The 17,928-nt window shown below is 43.7% G+C and overlaps 1 protein-coding gene across 4 annotated transcripts in view; it reads left to right on the top strand.

The window, feature by feature from the left end:
• Med23 (mediator complex subunit 23) overlaps nt 1–17,928 on the top strand; it is a 47,376-nt gene that overhangs the window by 20,097 nt on the left and 9,351 nt on the right. For all 4 annotated transcript variants that reach the window (NM_001277054.1, XM_087566202.1, XM_087566191.1 and 1 more), the window contains 12 exons: nt 4,302–4,502; nt 5,855–5,998; nt 6,461–6,606; nt 7,552–7,797; nt 9,240–9,382; nt 10,746–10,920; nt 11,946–12,109; nt 14,161–14,285; nt 15,387–15,592; nt 15,683–15,863; nt 17,039–17,209; nt 17,558–17,774. In NM_001277054.1, coding sequence (NP_001263983.1) covers nt 4,302–4,502; nt 5,855–5,998; nt 6,461–6,606; nt 7,552–7,797; nt 9,240–9,382; nt 10,746–10,920; nt 11,946–12,109; nt 14,161–14,285; nt 15,387–15,592; nt 15,683–15,863; nt 17,039–17,209; nt 17,558–17,774 — 2,119 coding nt within the window. The remainder of the gene's footprint in view (nt 1–4,301; nt 4,503–5,854; nt 5,999–6,460; nt 6,607–7,551; nt 7,798–9,239; nt 9,383–10,745; nt 10,921–11,945; nt 12,110–14,160; nt 14,286–15,386; nt 15,593–15,682; nt 15,864–17,038; nt 17,210–17,557; nt 17,775–17,928) is intronic.

Below are 17,928 nucleotides of genomic sequence, written 5' to 3'. Positions count from 1 at the left end.
AGGAGACAACCACTGTGCTACGTCTGATAAGCTGAACTCTTGGTGCAGCCCCAGGTCCATTCTGGGCTTCGCACCTTTGAGAGCTTAAGCAGAATTGTGGTTCCAGTACATTTTTGTTAACAGTTTTTGAGCCCAGCATATTAAAATCGAACAGCGTTTTGATTTTAAGGAGATGCTCTTTCCAGGCTCTGTAAGGTAGCGTTGCTGTTTGCAATACCATAGTGAAGGTTGTGCCAGTGCTTCCATTGATAAAGCCCTATTTTTACGGACATACGGCTTGGCCATAAAACTTGCTCAGTGTTGAAACTGCATGCCAAACTCACCACAGTAGCAACACCTCTTTTATTATTTTCATTTTTTTTTCCTTCTAAAAAATTTTTACCAAGTTTCCTTGTTTGGAAGAGCCTTTGTGAAGTGAAACTGAAACTCCCTGACCACCCAAGTACCTGACAGTTACCTCTTGTAGCCTGTCACATTAACTCTCACCCGCTTTCACTTGAGTTAGAGGTAAGTATTAGCTAACTGTGCAAGAATGCTTCACGCTTCGTCTGAAGACGAAGTTTGAGTAAGCATTTTGCCATACTCGCTCATTCTTTTTATAATTTGGTGGCTAACTGACATTTGAGCTGTAAGTACGTCCCCCAGATAGCCTTAGCCACCTATTGCTCCCCTCCTCTCCAGATAGCCTTAGCTATTATGGCTCCCCTCCTCTCCAGATAGCCTTAGCTATTATGGCTCCCCTCTTCCTTGAAAGGAGGCAGTTGTCCTCAAAATAGAAATTGACAAAATACTTCAAGAAGAGTTTTTATGATCTGATCATTTTAATAACAAGTTTCAACCTATAAAAAGTTTATGACTAAGGCATAAATCCATAAAAAATAAAGTTTATAATGGAAATGCTGACAGAACATTATTACTATTGGTCCCACCATAGTGTAAACATTGTCAAAAATTCACAATTCATCAGTAATTGTTGTCTTAGGTAACTGTAGTGAAGGGATCTACAGATGCAAGATAATATGCCGAAGTGCCTTGGTGTATTATTTTACATGTGGAAAGTAGGGTACGAAAGGAGAACCAGCAGTATCAATCCATATGAATAAAACAAATCAAATCATCTTCTATCATTACAGAACTGTATACCCTGTGCTGTACTTTCTTGTCCTTTCTCTAACAGTGCAACAATTAAAGCTTGGAGACTTTATGACCTGTCCATATTACATTTTCCAGTAGGAATTGGGCTATGGTTAATCCTAAAATCAGTCGTAGATAGGTCATAAATAGCTCAGTTCTACAACCACAGCCAGCGTAGAGTGTTGAAACAGCAGTGGAACAAAAGAAATGATGTGTTCTGTGTTGACATAGACTTTCTAGTGTTTTCCCTATGAATAAAAGCATCATAAGTCACTATACTTCCGGAGCTTGGTGTGCTGTGTGTAGGCTCTGGCTGCCACCTCTCTGCAGTGACTCTGGGAGCTAGTGCTACCACAGGGACCCAGTTCTGATTACAGCCTCCATGGTTAAAGTAGGAACCACTAGAACTGAGGGATTTATTTCTCCCAGCTTGTTCTGAAGGCAGTATTAAAAGTCATTTAAATTACTACTCACAACCCCTTGTAAGTAAAATTAGCAAAATGTTTAATGCAAAAGTGAGCTGTTATTGCAGAAGTGTCCCATGCCACTTAGTAGTGGGTCTGAGTGGGGACAGAGGAGCACTGTCATGTACAGTTGGCCAGGGGTAGGAAGGAAGCTGGGCACAGTCGCGTTGAGGGTAAAGTAGGGTCTAGTACACATTGAACCATCACATAGAAAAATGATTTTTAAATACTGAATTGGATATCCTCTTTGTTAAAACAGGTTTAAGCTAAATATACACGTAGATATAAACGTTCAATATTTATGCTAGTCTAGTGATTTATAAATACAATTATTAAAGTACCTTTCAAAAGTTTATGCCATCCACTTGATAAGATAATCCGAAGTATGCTGAGGACTCTTTGTTTGGACATACTTATTTTATTGAAATTGAAAACTAAAGCAAACTAGCTATGGTGTCATACACCTGGAATCCGAGTGCTCAGGAGGCTGGGGTGGGAAGACAGCCTCAAGCGCAAGTTCAGCCTGGGCTTCGTAGTGAGTACCAGGTTCTCCGGAGCTGTATAGCAAAACCTTGCCTTAAAACAAAGATCAAAGCAGAAAATGAAAGCACACTTACGTTTTGTTTTTTGAGACTGGAAACAGTGTACACAGTAGGCTGCCTTTACAACATAAGTCCAGTCCCCCTCCCTTGTGGCAGCTGGATGCTAGACCTGTTCACACGTTACTTAGACTTGCAAGTGGGGCTCAGTTTATGTCACAGGCCTTCCTTTGTTGATGCTGCCCCATTGTCAGACAAAGCAGCATGTAATTCTGTCTTTATGTTTGCTTTTAGAGAATGTGCCTAGCTTTATCCAAAACAATTAGCCCAGTCCATAGTTTGCTTATATTAGATACCAGGCCTTCCGGAGCAGAGATTACTGGTGTATTTAATTCTCAACTAAAAAGCTGGGGCGTACTCATGAGATGGAGCATATGTCGTAAAGCCATCAGCTTTACATTCCCAACTGCTTTATCTTGCCAAAATTTTCATATTTCTGGCGTTCTTCTTTAAACCATTAATTGAGTTACCATGACAACATGCCTGAAACCATGTAGGTAAAAGTCCAGCCCTTAAATAAACAAACAAATGGCTAATACAAGAAAGGGAAACTCCAGAGTGACCCAGGTGCTCTTTCTCCTAAAATAGACTCAGGGGCAACCACCACAGACACCACAGACGGGGACAGTTCACAGATTGGCTAGTCTCTACAGTAGAAGCAAATTCTCACCACTAGTATAAAAAAAAAAAAAATTCCTACTGGAAATCCTGGCTTTCCTTCTTTTCACAGATTTTTCTGACTTTGCATCCTTTGAGTGATCTCGCTGTAGACGTGTGTTGTCTGACACCTTTCTGAGGTTGTTGGTGGTTGGCAGAACTAGTGAATTTCAAGCCCTGTACACAGTAGCTGCATGCTGACTTGAGAGCTAGTCTGTAGTCTTGTCTGTTGCACTCTGCCCTGCTTCGTACTGATAATTGCGTCTGGAGACGTGCTGGAGTCTAAACTGGTGGCGTTAATCCTGCTCTCTGTAAACCTGTACCGTGGTTCAGCTGTGATCATGGCCTTGTGGTTTTGGGAAAATACAAGATGAAGCAACCATCGATGCTTATCTGTGGGGTAGATGTCTGTTTTATTTGCATGCATCCAGAAAGTGCAGCTATGATAGAGCCTTACCACGTGGAGCTGGCGAAGCATGCAAGGAGGGGCGGGAGGCAATGGGGCATCTTGTCTCCTTCCAGAGTTGTCCCCATTTTGCATTTTTCTATAAATTCAAGAAATCATATCCCTTTTTCATGGCAAAAGACGTCAATAATTAAATCTAAAGTATAGGGAAAATTATCTATATTTTAGTCATTGTGTTCACTAGAAAGGCTTCTAACTGCCTGCTACTGAGTAATACAACATTTATTTTTAAAAAAATGAAGATGCTTTTAAAATACGGCCTAACTCTTTCGGTCAAAGCACATTAGACATCATTTTGACAAGCACAGATCTTTTTGCCTCTAGAAAGGGAAGTCGCGTTTTCATTGTCAGTGTTTGAACCAACTCTCGTTGTTTTAGATTTAAGTGATCTAATTTAAAGCTGCATTATGTTTGCCTGCGTGGGAGGGACGGCAGATGCCCCTCGCTCTGAGATGAGCTGCTCTGCTGTTAGGGACGAGGCTTCCATTTCAACCCAGCATTGCTGTCACACATGAGGAGCCCAACCGTAAACTTGGAGTAATCGCTTTAAAACACAAGGCTTACATTATTGCCTCATTTTCTTTCCCTAAATCTTCAATCTCTGGAAATTCAGGCCTTTCAATTTTGAGTTAGATTGCAAAAATAATGGCATCTCTCTATCACGTCCGTCCTCTTTAACCTGGTGTCCTAAGAAAGGAATCTGCAGTGCTCTGGTGGCCTTTTCCCAAGTTGAAGTAATTTGTAATTCTGTATCAAAATTAAAAATGAATTGGAAGCGGAGGACGTGAAAAGATAGATGTTCCCGTGGACCCTCCTCTGTGCCAGTAGGACAGGATGCAGCTTTAATAGACTAGATCTAACCGTAACCTCAACTCCATCCCATGCTTCTTGGCCTCGGGTTAGGATTAAAGCCTGTTAACTGGTGACTTCGGTAACTACCAGGAGGCTTTTGGAATACTGTATTCAATCTCTGCCCTACAGCACAAGCAGCGCTGCCCTGTGCTGGAGGACCAGTTGGTGGACCTGGTGGTGTACGCCATGGAGAGGTCTGAGACCGAGGAGAAGTTTGACGATGGGGGAACCAGCCAGCTCCTGTGGCAGCACCTTTCCAGCCAGCTCATTTTCTTTGTGCTTTTCCAGTTTGCCAGTTTCCCACATATGGTTCTGTCTCTCCACCAGAAGGTATGACCAAAGGGCACCTCCTCAGAGCCACTCCAACAGCCCCTTACTTTGGCTCAGACGGCTTTCAGCACTTGCAGCTCCTGGGTTCAGAGGGGACAGAAGGCAGAGCCCTAATGATGCTTTTGTTTAGTTGTATTTTATTTGTTTGTTTTAAGACAGGGTCTCTCATGTTGCCTGACTTGTCTAGAACTCACTATGTAGACCAGGCCACCCTCAAATTCACAAAGTCCCAGCTGCCTCTGGCTCCCAAGGGCTAGGATTGAAGGCATGTGGCCTTGTGCCTACTTTCTTTAGAACTTTTATGGTTTTTTAACTTTTCACTTTTCTTTTTAACTATAAACTCTAGTTTGTCACTCATTCTACATATACCCATGGTGCCAGGACACATTATACAAAAGGAAAAGGCACTGTAGTACCACCAAGGACTCTTACGCTAGAGGGGAAGGGGAAAAGGGGTGTGTGTGTGTGTGTGTGTGTGAGATATTTTTCCAATGGCTTTGTCAGCCAGCCAAGGTACACTCAGGAGGAAGGAAGTTAGAGCTTAGCTAGGAGGTCCAGAGACTATGACCTTTCCTGGTTGGAATGAGAACAACTTTTCTTTGCAGACAGGAGGTAGACCTGCTTGATAGAAACATGCACCAGGGTGGGAAGTCCAGCAACCTCTTACCTTCAGAATATTGAGCTTGATTCTCATGTTTAATTTTTTTTTTTGATATGTGTAGTTTAAAGGAGCACGGAAAAACATACAATGTAGCAGGCTGTGAATTTGATGTCCTGCATTGAGACACAGTACTTACTGAACACCCAAGCTAAGATACTGACTTCCAAGCACACACACCAAGTGTGTCAGTCCCTGTCGTACACCAGTGAGCATGGTGATGCGTTAGCTAAGAAGCTTGTGAGGAAGGAAGGCTTGCACATTAGCAAGGAGTTTTTGTCGTTTTTGACTTTTCTATCCCTGGTTGTTCAGCCAGGTCACTCTCTTAGAGAAGGAAGAGAAGGAACCTTGTGGTAAGACAGGACATTGTGGTGAGGGAATGTGTGACCAAAGATGTTTATTTACCTCATCACAGCCAGCAGGCAAGGAACGAGAGGAAGGACCACTGACCAAATAGTCACATCAGGGCATGCTCCCAGTGATAACTTCCTCTCCCTAGCTACCGCCTTCTCAATATTCCCCCACCTTGCAACATCACCATCAGATGATAGCCAGGCCTGAGTATACGAGCCTTTGTGGATCATTTGAGGTCCAGAGTATAACATCAAGGTGCGCTGTTAAGAATGAACCGCAGCTTTCTCTGCCCGCGTCATTAGTGGCCGAGTGCACACTTGTACTGTAACATTTCTTACAGTTAGCAGGGCGAGGACTGATTAAAGGGCGAGACCATCTGATGTGGGTTCTGCTGCAGTTCATCTCGGGAAGTATTCAGAAAAATGCGCTTGCTGACTTCCTCCCTGTCATGAAGCTCTTTGACCTGCTGTACCCAGAGAAGGAAGTAAGTATCCCTGAGTGCTTAGCAGAGAGAGCAAGCTTGTCTAGTGTGTATGTGTTCTGTGGAAAGAAGACTGGATCACGGTGTCTCCAGCCCTAGAGTTGTGTTTTTATTTGTGTTTTAAAAGTTGAAATACATTTGTGAGAATTATAGAATTTATCACAATTTGATATGATTGGGGATGTGTTTAATTTTTCAAAATTAAACTTTAAACACTCTTTGTTTTTTATTTCTGTGATAGGGAGACCCTGGCTAAGCATCTTTTATTTTGTTAACAGGTAGAAACTTGCCAACAAGAATGTCCTTTTAATATGTTATTCCATAAGGCCTCTCATTCTAATGAATAGTCAAGACCTAGTGGAGCCAAACTGAGATAAGAGTTTTAAAGAGTTACATAGTAAAGGATTTCTAAGATACAAATGACTATTTAATCTCATTCATATGAAGCTAACTCCTGTTTTTCAGTGTATCCCAGTTCCTGATATTAACAAACCACAGTCAACACATGCCTTTGCAATGACTTGTATTTGGATTCATCTTAATAGAAAAGCTCAAAATGACAACTCCAAGCTGCAGATCCCCATACCCCACTCCCTGAAGCTGCACCACGAGTAAGTCGTTGTGACTCGGAGCCTGATGTCTCGTTCGTTAGTAGTGCTATAGACCGGCACTGACAGTGTTCATGTGGCGTGTGATGTCTCCACACTGCCAGTAATGCTGGCCAAGGGCAGCATCGGAAACAGCGTCAGTGAGCCTTCTCATGGGCCCGTGTGTCTTCCTGTCTGTTTTCAAGACTGACTCCGGTTTTTATATATTACACCTTTACATTATAACTTAAAGTATCTTATCTTTACCAACATGAGACTATTTCAGCATTTCCCAAGTGCTCATGATTTGGACATGATCTGAATCAGGCATCTTATGATCCCTGGTATGGCCACAGACAGGGAGCAGATGTGTGTCCCAAAGCTGTGATGCCTCAGAGAAGAGGTCCCCTTAGAAAGAGCTATGTCAGTCATGGTGTTAGGAAGCAGCTGGACTTCCTCTCTAGGACTCCAGGTCTCTCTCTCTCCATAGAGCCTGTCCATGGTGAGGGCCACGTTTCAGTGGGCTTTTAGTTTATGAAATACCCATGACCATCTTTTCATTGCAGAACCAATAATGAAGGCATTTGTTTCTTAAGCAGATAATAAATAGAAATATTTTTCACTAATTTGTAAGTTATTTCTTCATTCTCTGAAACTTAGCCTAAAATAGTGCATCGTGTGTCGTGTGTACCGACAGATGTGTAGTGATTGTTAACTTAGGATGAACTTCCGTCTGCAGTATTACCCAGTATTACCCAGTATTACCCAGTATTACCCAGTATTACCCAGTATTACCCAGTATTACCCAGTATTACCCAGGCTTTAATACGTAAACTCACTATGCATGTCATCAGAGATCGTAGTGTCTCTAAAGGTAAAGATAAAGACAGCAGTAGGATTGAGGTTACTAAAACACAAATTAACCTCATGCATGTTACTTGTGTTTTTCTGTTCCGATGTGATACTTAGGTTCCTACAGCAGAGTCTGAGAAACAAAAGTTTGCAGATGAATGACTATAAGATCGCCCTGCTGTGTAATGCGTATTCTACAAATTCAGAGTGTTTCACCTTACCTATGGGCGCTCTGGTAGAGACCATTTATGGCAATGGAATTATGAGAGTGCCTCTCCCCGGGACAAGCTGTCTGGCCTCAGCATCAGTAACTCCCTTACCAATGAACCTCCTGGATTCTCTGACAGTGCATGCCAAGATGAGGTGTGTTCCTTTCTTTATCTGGGAATTGATAAAGAAAAAAATGCGTACATATGTGTGTATGGTCTGGGCATTTAAGAGTGACTTCTTCACAGAAATGAATGCTGTTAACTGTAGAAGCTATAGAGTATGCAGAGGAGTGTGAGGCAGATGAGGACTTTATCCTTTTCACAAGAAAATGGAAAAACATCCTTGCATCTTTTTTTCAATGAGTAAATTTATGATTTTATATATTGTGCACAAAAATGTGTTGTATCTTGTTTTCCTCCCATAATAAACATCTTTTAACGTGATTTCCCCCCAAAACTGTTGTGGATTGCTACAACCAAGTTCCTCATGAAGCCTGAGCGGCCTCTCTGCATTGCTGGGAGTCGAGGGCTTGGTGGCTCCTTCCTATTTAAGAGATGTTGATGAAGGCTGCCTTACAGCACTCAGAGCGATGTCTGTAGTTGCGTTTGCCTTCAGTCTTTTTCTTACATTTTTTACTAAACAGTTTTTTGAAAGGAGAATTGCTGTGTCCCGAAATTTAAAGTGTTAAGGCTTTTGCCTTATTGAATTGTGCACAAGAACACTTTTAGAGTTATGTTTGTTTCCTGGAAGGCAGAAAAACCTCCGTTGGTACTGGACCTCAGGTGCCCAGGGTAGCCAGGCTGGAGCTGTGGTGTGGCCTGGTACAGCATGCTGAGAAGCAGGAGTGAGTGCACTGGAGGCTGGCGTGTGGAGGCACACAGCACAGCGGTAGGGTCTTATCTTGAGCTCACAGTTCGGTTGGTGAGTGGAGTAGGATGCTGTCTATCCTAGCTGCTCACAGTGATTCCTTGAGAAGGACTAGGCAATCCAAAAATGTCTGCTCTCAAGTGTTAAGTTCTGACGCAAACCTAAGACAGCACTGTATACAGGCCAAAGAAAACTGGCCTGTAGCTCCCCAGACACAGTGTCAGCTCTACAAAAGCCATGCTTTTTTACTCTCAGACAGTACACAGAGTGTCACTTCACTGGCAGATGTGACACATTTGAGCACAGCCCTGCTAGAAGCAAGCACGTGGGTCTTAGTAATAATTTATTAAATGATTTTGTGATGTATATGATAATGTATGGTGAATGTGATACATGTCGCTCTTCAAGGGTACTTAGTTACCTGTTTGAGCGACGCTAGCTAAAAGCACTCAGTCGTGCTCTCAGGGTTTGTGTGCAGGGCTTGCTTTGTCCTGAGCAGAAGGATCCCTGTGCACAGCCCAGCTACTGCCCCAGCCCTGAAGTCCTGTAGAAAGCACAGCGTTTTCCAGTTGTTCAGACGTCACTGCCAAGTGTCTGATACAGCTTAAGCCGGTCAAGTGAGCCAAGTCTGTCGGAGCCTTTGCGTTTCAGATCTGTAGGTATTTGCCACTGAGAAGAACAACTTCCTTATAGGCATGGGCTCTCTCATCTTCTTCTTTCCTCCTCAGCCTTATTCACAGCATTGCAACCAGAGTGATAAAACTGGCTCATACAAAATCCAGTGTCGCATTGGCTCCAGCCCTGGTGGAAACTTACAGTCGTTTACTGGTCTACATGGAAATAGAATCTTTGGGCATCAAAGGATTTATCAGTAAGACAAACGTCACTGCTGTTTCTCATGATTAACAAGTCAGTAATTCAGGGAACGGTCGTCCTCGTGCTGAGGACGCTGCAGGGAGGCCAGCCTGTCCAGACAGGGAAAAGCAGAGGATGGCAGATGCGCTGGGACAGACATGGGTGCGCGACAGGCCTCCCTCAGTGTCTGAGGAGTGAGGGAGCTGGGTGTAAGGAGCAGGCAAGGTAAGGGAACAAGGCTGCTGCTCAGAAGCCCCAGCAGGACGGGTACTCTCCCTGCACGGGTCTGGCCACAGGGAAGGAGCTGTCATCCAGTGCAGAGGATAACATCTGTTAGTTCAGGGATTCTGAGTGATAGGTACTTCCCGACTGGGAACACTTTTCTAACTCATTTCACCAGAAGTGAATCCAACTTTCTTTGGATAGAAGAAAGAATGAACAAGGAAAAACATTAGGTTTTTTGTTCTGGTCTAGGTTTTGACTTTTTCGAGATAGTGTCTCCTGTTGTCCAGTCTAGGCTGGCCTCTGACTCCTTATGTAAGAGAGTCTGGTTCTGAACTCTTGTCTCTTGCCTCTTGCCTCTGCCTCCTGAGTGCTAGAATTGTGTGCCCTGCTGTGGCTTGGCTGACTTGGCTGGCTGGCTGGCTTGCTCCCTCTCCCTCTCCTCCTTTTCCCCCTCCCCCTCCACTCTCCCTCTCTTCATCTCCCTCCCTCTCTCTGTCCCTCCATCCCTCCCTCCCTTTCTTTTTTTGGTGTTAAAAGGTGAGTCTGTTTTAGTTACACTAGTTGCAATGGTGTACACCTGTAGTCTCAGCTGAAGAGATTGAAGTAAGAGAATTACTTGAATGTGAAAGTTCACTGCCAGCCTGGGTAATGGAGCCCTTGGGTTCAATTGCCAGCACTAACTATCTACCCATCGACCTACTTATCTGTCTGTCTGTCTGTCTGTCTATCTATCTATCTATCTATCTATCTATCTATCTATCTACCTATCTATCTATCTAAAAATGAATTTCATACTCAGACGTCAGAAACCTTTGACTTTCTATAAAAATATCCAAAGGTAACTGGAGACGTGAAGCAGACCAGAATGGCTTTCATGGTTTTGATTGGTTGCTTGGTTTGGTTTTATTTTTGTGTGGTTGCTTTCATTTTATTTTTCCACATTAACTGGAGCCTGGCATGTTAAACTCTGGAAGGGAAGGATAAACGCAGTGCGTATTTAGGCTCTGCATTTTTTACCCCTACAAGTGGAAATATGTATATACGTGTGTGTCTGTGTTTGTAGTCGTAGTTTCACATACGTCCTGAGTGACAGTCTTCAGATATATACAGGGAGGTCCTTTTACTAACTGGTACCGGAATTCTGCCTGTGGTAGGTCAGCTCCTGCCCACTGTCTTCAAGTCCCATGCCTGGGGCATCCTGCACACGCTGCTGGAGATGTTCAGCCACCGGATGCACCACATTCAGCCACATTACCGAGTTCAGCTCCTGAGCCATCTCCACACCCTGGCTGCAGTTGCACAAACCAACCAGAACCAGCTCCATCTGTGGTGAGTGAGTAGCCTGCAGGCTGCCTCCCCTGAGGTTTAGCCCGCCCATGCTTGGAAGTGGGGATCTTAATCTTCCCCACCCCCACTTTTTTCTTATTTGCCATAAAATTTAAATTCTGCTTCTAAGATACTATAATTACAGTGAAAGATTGGAATCCAAGTTTTTAAAAGAAATTGGATTTGCATATGTGTCAAGTCCTGGTTAAAGCATCATTTTATAGGAGGCAGAGGCAGGCAGATCTCTGTGATTTCAAGGCAAGCCTGGTCTACAGGGTGAGTTCCAGGACAGCCAGGGCTACACAGAGAAACCCTGTTTTGAAAACCAAAAAAAAAGTATCATTTCCATTTTGATTTAAGTGAAGACGTATTTCAGATGGAAATCTGTAACTTAATGGAGGAGGGGACACAGTGTCCTGTAGCATAAGCTGACCTGGAATTCATTTTTGTAGCCGACACAAGATAAAAATTCCTGATCCCCTGCCTCTGCCTCCTAAATGCTGGTTCTCTTAGAGTTCTGTTGCTGTGAACAGACCCCGTGACCATGGCAACTCTTACCAGGGGACAGCATTGGTTGGTGCTGGCTCACAGGTGCAGAGGTTTAGGCCATTATCATCATGAAGGGAAGCATGGGGGCATGCAGGAGGACATGGTGCTGAAGAAGGACCTGATTGTTGAGTTTCTGAGGCCTCTTATTCACTCATCCCCTCCAATGAAGCCATGTGTATTCCAAGGCCCAACTTCCTAATAGTGCCACTCCCTGTGGACCCACGGGGGCCACCGTACTGACTCTGCAAGTGTGTGCTGCCTACCTAGTAGTACGGTGTTACTGAAATGCTGTCTGTCTAGGAGAAGGGTCTCTTCTAGCCTAGGGCTCTCTTTGTCAAATGTGTACAGAGGTCAGCTGCTTCAGATTGTACAATTTAGCATCAAAAAGAAGGGCAATGTGTAACCTTTGTGTTATTACATGTTCGTACCTCTGCACTGGGGTCTGCCAACGTGCGTGTCAACTGCGTTCCTGCTTTCAGCGTAGAAAGTACTGCGCTGAGGCTCATCACGGCGCTGGGGAGCTCCGAGGTCCAGCCGCAGTTTACACGCTTCCTCAACGATCCCAAAACAGTGCTGTCCGCAGAATCTGAAGAGCTGAACCGAGCCTTGATCCTGACCTTGGCCAGAGCAACCCACGTCACAGGTAGAGATCCTGCAAGGGACGCTAACATACATCGTGCCGCTCCTCTCAGACCACTCCCTGTGGGAGCACATGCCAAGGAGGTACCTTTCAGGGAAAGCGAGCCAGTTGCTCTAGGCTCTGCTCCGGATCAGTCAAAAATGGAATCCCGTGGCACTGTCATTCTGACTGAGGAAATTCCCAAAGATTTTCTTTTTATGGATTTTCATTTGCACATGAACAAGTATGTTAGTTATTAGAATAGAGAAGTTTTTAAAAGTGCTTATTTATTAAAAGTAATGCAGCATATAACATCAGTATAAGTAACATTTATGAAAACGGGGTTTTCTACAACACAACTCTGGTGGGAAGTGGTGCTTTTGTTTTAGTCTGACGTTGTCCTTTAATGTGTGGAGTAAGCGAGCACGGGTGGTTTCTCCCGTCTGCCTCTGGAGCATTTATATGCTTCAGTACGAGGATGCTACGGTGTTAGAGCACACGAGGAAGCATGGCTTCTCACAGACACAGCCAAGGGAAGAAAGGCTTGGCCACCTTAGGCTTTTCAGATAGCTGCGTGTCCTTCAATATCAGCTGTGAAACCCAGTCCTGTCCGTGGACTTTTCTGCCCTGTGATCCCTGGCCTATTTTTTATTTATTTATTTTTTTTAAGATAGATTTATTTATTTATTTATTTATTTATTTATTTATTTTTATACGAGTACACTCTAGCTATCCACAGACACACCAGAAGAAGGCATCAGATCTCATTACAGATGGTTGTGAGCCACCATGTGGTTGCTGGGATTTGAACTCAGGACCTCTGGAAGAGCAGTCAGTGCTCTTAACCACTGAGCCATCTCTCCAGCCCATCTGGCCTATTTTTTGTATTGAATACATTTTTAATGTATGGGTCTTTATGAATTCACCATTTGGAAAACATTCCCCGAGTTAAGCAGTTGTAGCAAATGTGAACACATCTCACTGTAGTTCCATAGAACATCATTACATCAGGGAAATCAGTCACACTCATGGACGGAAGTTTTCCAGTTCCTAATTGCCACCTAAAACATCAGACTGCGTCTGTAGAAGATGCCGTTCTATGTTCTTCTTAAAACACAGGGTGAGTGTTAGTTTTCTAGAGCGTCTGCCAGATGTTCATGTCTGCATAATTACTTACTTTTCTGTCAGATGCTCATCTACCTAAAACTGAAATCCCATGAGAAAAGGCAGCTGTTGCACCTGAGTACTGCCATTCGAGCACTTTCCCTCAGACTCCTGCAGGTGGTGTGTAGTAGTGTATAGTGGGTAGTCTGGGGCCTTCTTAGAAGTGTGCAGAGAACCAGGCATTTTGCTGTACCATTACGGATAGCTGCAGTTTGTTATTTGAATAGCTGTGAACACACCAAATCCTTGAAAGGACAGTAGGACTAGGTAGGTATAGCAGCACAAGCCTGTAATCCTAGCACTTGGAGAGTTTGAGGCAGGAGGATTTCAAAGTTGAGGTAAACCTAGACTTAAAAAAAGACCCTATCTCAAAAATGGAAGGAAGGAAGAAGGAAGGAAGGAAAGAAGGAAGGAAGGAAGGCAGGCAGGCAGGCAGGCGGACGGACGGACACCGGCAGCTGCTAGAGATCAGCAGTTCAGCAGTTCACAGTACACTGTGAGAGTTGTTTGTTTAAAAAAGGAGAGAAAAGATACCAGATTTATCAATTTCAGCTACATTTTGTAAGCGGTTATTTCCTGTGAGTAAATGTCTCTGATTTAGAGATTTACACTTGGGACGTACAGGGCATGTAGTCCCACATCTGCTTTTTTAGTTCCACTCCTTGACCCTTTTAAAAATAAAAAAAGATTAAGTCCTTTGTTGTCTCTTCACTAATTGTGCTCATATGTTGTAATAAAAAGTCCAAGTCACTTCTAGTTATTCTCAAAGTAAGAGAGTTTAGGTCCTGAGTAAAATATAGGTAAACAGTGAGTGTCCGCACTACAACACCCCAGTGTACATGGATGCTTTTGCTTCCTTTGACAGTATGTATTTGTGGTCATAGAGGGCTGACTCACATCTGTTTGTTTAGATTTTTTTACAGGATCTGATTCAATACAGGGAACTTGGTGTAAAGATATCCTTCAGACCATCATGACTTTTACTCCTCATAACTGGGCTTCGCACACCCTTAGCTGTTTTCCAGCCCCTCTGCAGGTAATTTGGTTCTGAAGTGCATATTAAATAGGCGGTGAATCTTTTCTTCCAGTCATGGTGGCTTTCTAGGGAGTTCTGACTTGGTAATAGCTAAAGAAAATTGGCTATTTCCTTTTTGAAAATTCTTCTTTTTACTTCCCAAATCTCTTGAGTTGCTTCTCATCCTACTGAGGATTAAATGTTTCTGAAAATGTAATTATTATGGTTTCATTTTTCTTTTCTTTTTTTAAAATTTTTTATTAGATGTATTTCTTTACTTACATTTCAAAGGTTATTCCCCTTCCCGGTTTCCTGTCCATAAGCCCCCATCCCTCCCCTCCCCCTCCCCCATACGGGTATCCCCCCATACATCCCCCTTATCCCCCCCCCACATTCCCCTGCACTGGGGTCCAACCTTGGCGGGACCAAGGGCTTCCCCTTCCACTGGTGCCCCAGCAAGGCTGTTCTCTGCAGTTTTAGACTCTCACAAGAGGTTACATTTCCTGAAGAATTCTTTGCTGACAGCAAGATGGAGAGAAACAGGCTTCAGTGAAACTTCACAGAGCACAAAGATACCAACTTGACAAAACTATAACAAAGAGAAGGCGAACCTCAGAGAAGGTTTACGGCATGGTGGATATTGATTTTCCATGACGTCAGGGAGGCTACAATGTCGGTCCTCACATATTGGATAGAGCTGGAAGGCTCGCCAAGCCACAGCTCCTGGGTCCCAGCCTTAGAGCTTCTGCTTGAGCAGATCTGGGGAAGGGCCTTCAGACGGCCTGAGCAGAACCACTGGTCTGTCAGAACTGATCCCTTGTGGAGACACTGCATGTGTAACCTGAGAAGGAGACACGTTTCTTTTTCTTCCTTCTCTTCTTTCTCTCAAAGATTAGCATAAAATGATTGAAAAGACTTTGAATTCAAGCTTGCTTAGAATTTCTGTTTAGGAATTAGAACAAAGAAACTTAGAGTTGCTAGGCCAGCGTGTGACATTCAGGTGTTCACAGGATGAGGTACTTGTTCTGCCAGAACCAAATGCAGAGCAAGTTTCTCATTTCCAATTGTCCACTGTTCCTTTTTTCTGTATCCAGTGACATGAACTTCTGTTCTCCCTTTTAGGCATTCTTCAAGCAAAATAATGTACCTCAGGAAAGCCGTTTTAATCTGAAAAAAAACGTGGAAGAAGAGTACAGGAAGTGGAAGTCAATGACTGATGAAAACGAGATCATCACCCAGTTCTCCATGCAAGGCTTCCCTCCGCTCTTCCTCTGTCTCCTCTGGAAAATGCTCCTGGAAACGGATCACATTAGTCAGATTGGGTACAAGTAAGCCGGACAGAAGCCAAGGGTTTCAGTCTGTTTGACGGTCAGTGCTGTCCATATAAGAGTGCTCAATTCTCACTCTTTGCCTTCTAGAGTACTAGAGAGAATTGGGGCCAGGGCCTTGGTGGCCCACGTGAGAACCTTTGCAGATTTCTTGGTGTATGAGTTCTCTACATCAGCAGGAGGTCAGCAACTCAATAAATGCATTGAGATTCTCAATGACATGGTGTGGAAGTACAACATTGTCACACTGGACAGACTAATTCTCTGCCTGGTAAGAATAATATCATGCTTTGATCAGATTGTGTGAGTGGGTGCCTGCTGCTGATTTCCTCTGTTTGGCTCCAGAGAAGTGGGGTTTATGCTGCACTTAAGCTTCCTTAAAGAAGAAGGACTCTCTGAATTCTTTTTGTCAGTGCATATTCAATGATTAGTGTTATATTCACAGAAGATACAGAAATGAATAGATCTTTTCTGACCTGGTTACACCTCAAAATAAAAATGGTTGATGCACAGAGGCTGTGGGTCAGGAAATAGTGAAAAGCTTTCTTTGTCGAGTGCTAGCTGACTTAATCATTCCCTTCAGTAGTCAGGACTTTGGCTGTTTCTCGTGTATACCCAGCATCCTCCAGGTGTTCCCTTGGCCTCTGCCTGTTAGTGTTTCTCAAAAGTAGCTAGTTTGATCATTTGTTTGTTTTAGGGTTTGTTTTTATTTTATGTGCATGAGTGTTTGGCTTGCACTTGTCTCTGTGTACCATGTATGCAGTGTTCACGGAGACCGAAAGAGGATGTCGGGTTGCCTGGAAAGTTCTGAGGAGCCCTGTAGGTGCTGAGAGTCAGACCCATATCATCTGTAAGAAGAGCCAGGGCTCCAAACTCTGAACCACACTCCAGCCCTTCCGGCCAAGTTTATGAAAAGACTAAATTAGACTAGGACATTATGTACTTTTCAAAAATCAGTAGTGGCTGGGTATGTTAGCACATCCCTGTAATCCTAGCAGATGCAGGGGATTGTCATAAGTTCAAGGCCAGGCTGGTCCACATTGAGTGCCCAAGGCCAGCCAGGGCATACTGGTAGTATTTGTGGTGGCTTAGTTCATTAACAGTGGCCTCTTACCTGGGAAGCAGAAATGTACAGGTAGTTGGAGTGTAGTAGAGGGACTGAGACAAGTTTACCCGGCAAATAACATAGTGATGTGGGGAAATAGCATCAGAAAACAGCAGGCATCACATGACCCTAAATGATACATCATCGAAGAAAGGTTTACCTTAAGGTGACCATTCCTAGCAGGAGGAATAGTGAACCACAAGTTAGCCAAAAAGGGTCAAATAGTCTTTAGGAATGCTGAAAACTTAGTTTGGGGTAGACCAGACTTCTAAGGAAATTGTAATAATATAATTGTATACAGATAGGACAAGTTCACTTAATGTTTCTGTTTATTTCCAAAGGCTATGCGTAGTCATGAAGGAAATGAAGCTCAGGTTTGTTATTTCATAATTCAGTTGCTATTGCTAAAACCAAATGACTTCCGAAACCGAGTGAGTGACTTTGTGAAGGAGAACTCCCCAGAGCACTGGCTGCAGAGCGACTGGCACACCAAACACATGAGCTACCACAAGGTACCGCTCCCCAGAGCAGCCGCAGGAATGATGGCTGTCTGATTGCAGTTTGCATGGTGGGTCTGCTGTTTGCTTTATGATCTGTGTGGAAGCAAATGAGCTGTGACGTTATGATAATGAGTAAGAGTTAATTGTAACTGCTTTTAATAGACATAATTCTGTATTAAATGAAGGTAGCAATAATAAAATTAGTATGACTCTTGGGGAGCTGGGGTGCTTGATTTAGGGAGCACATGCTTTGCTCAATACCAAAAAAATTATTAAAAAGTTAATATTTTCATTTTCTGTAGCTCTGTTAAGCTTGCTTTTCCAAGATACTGTAATAAATGTCTATTTCCTCACCTACAGAAATATCCAGAGAAGTTGTACTTTGAAGGCCTGGCAGAACAGGTTGACCCTCCTGTACCAATTCAGTCCCCGTATCTGCCCATCTACTTTGGAAACGTGTGTCTCCGGTTTCTTCCAGTATTTGATATAGTGATCCACAGGTTTTTAGAGTTGCTGCCAGTGTCCAAATCACTAGAGACTCTCCTGGATCACCTAGGGGGCTTGTACAAATTCCACGGTGAGTGTGTTCAGCTTGTGATCCCGTCTGATGCCATCGTGAGCAGACAGGCCGAGCACTGCCGTGTGGTAAAAGTGGTTCTACCGGTTTGCAGTGCTTCAGGATGAAGTCACCCAAGTGGGAGATGCACAGCACAGAGCCACGGGATTCCTCT

Source organism: Rattus norvegicus, chromosome 1 (assembly GCF_021556685.1).
Source record: "Rattus norvegicus strain SHRSP/BbbUtx chromosome 1, alternate assembly SHRSP_T2T, whole genome shotgun sequence".
Classification (NCBI taxonomy): domain Eukaryota; kingdom Metazoa; phylum Chordata; class Mammalia; order Rodentia; family Muridae; genus Rattus; species Rattus norvegicus.
This window is presented reverse-complemented; position numbering and strand designations above follow the sequence as displayed.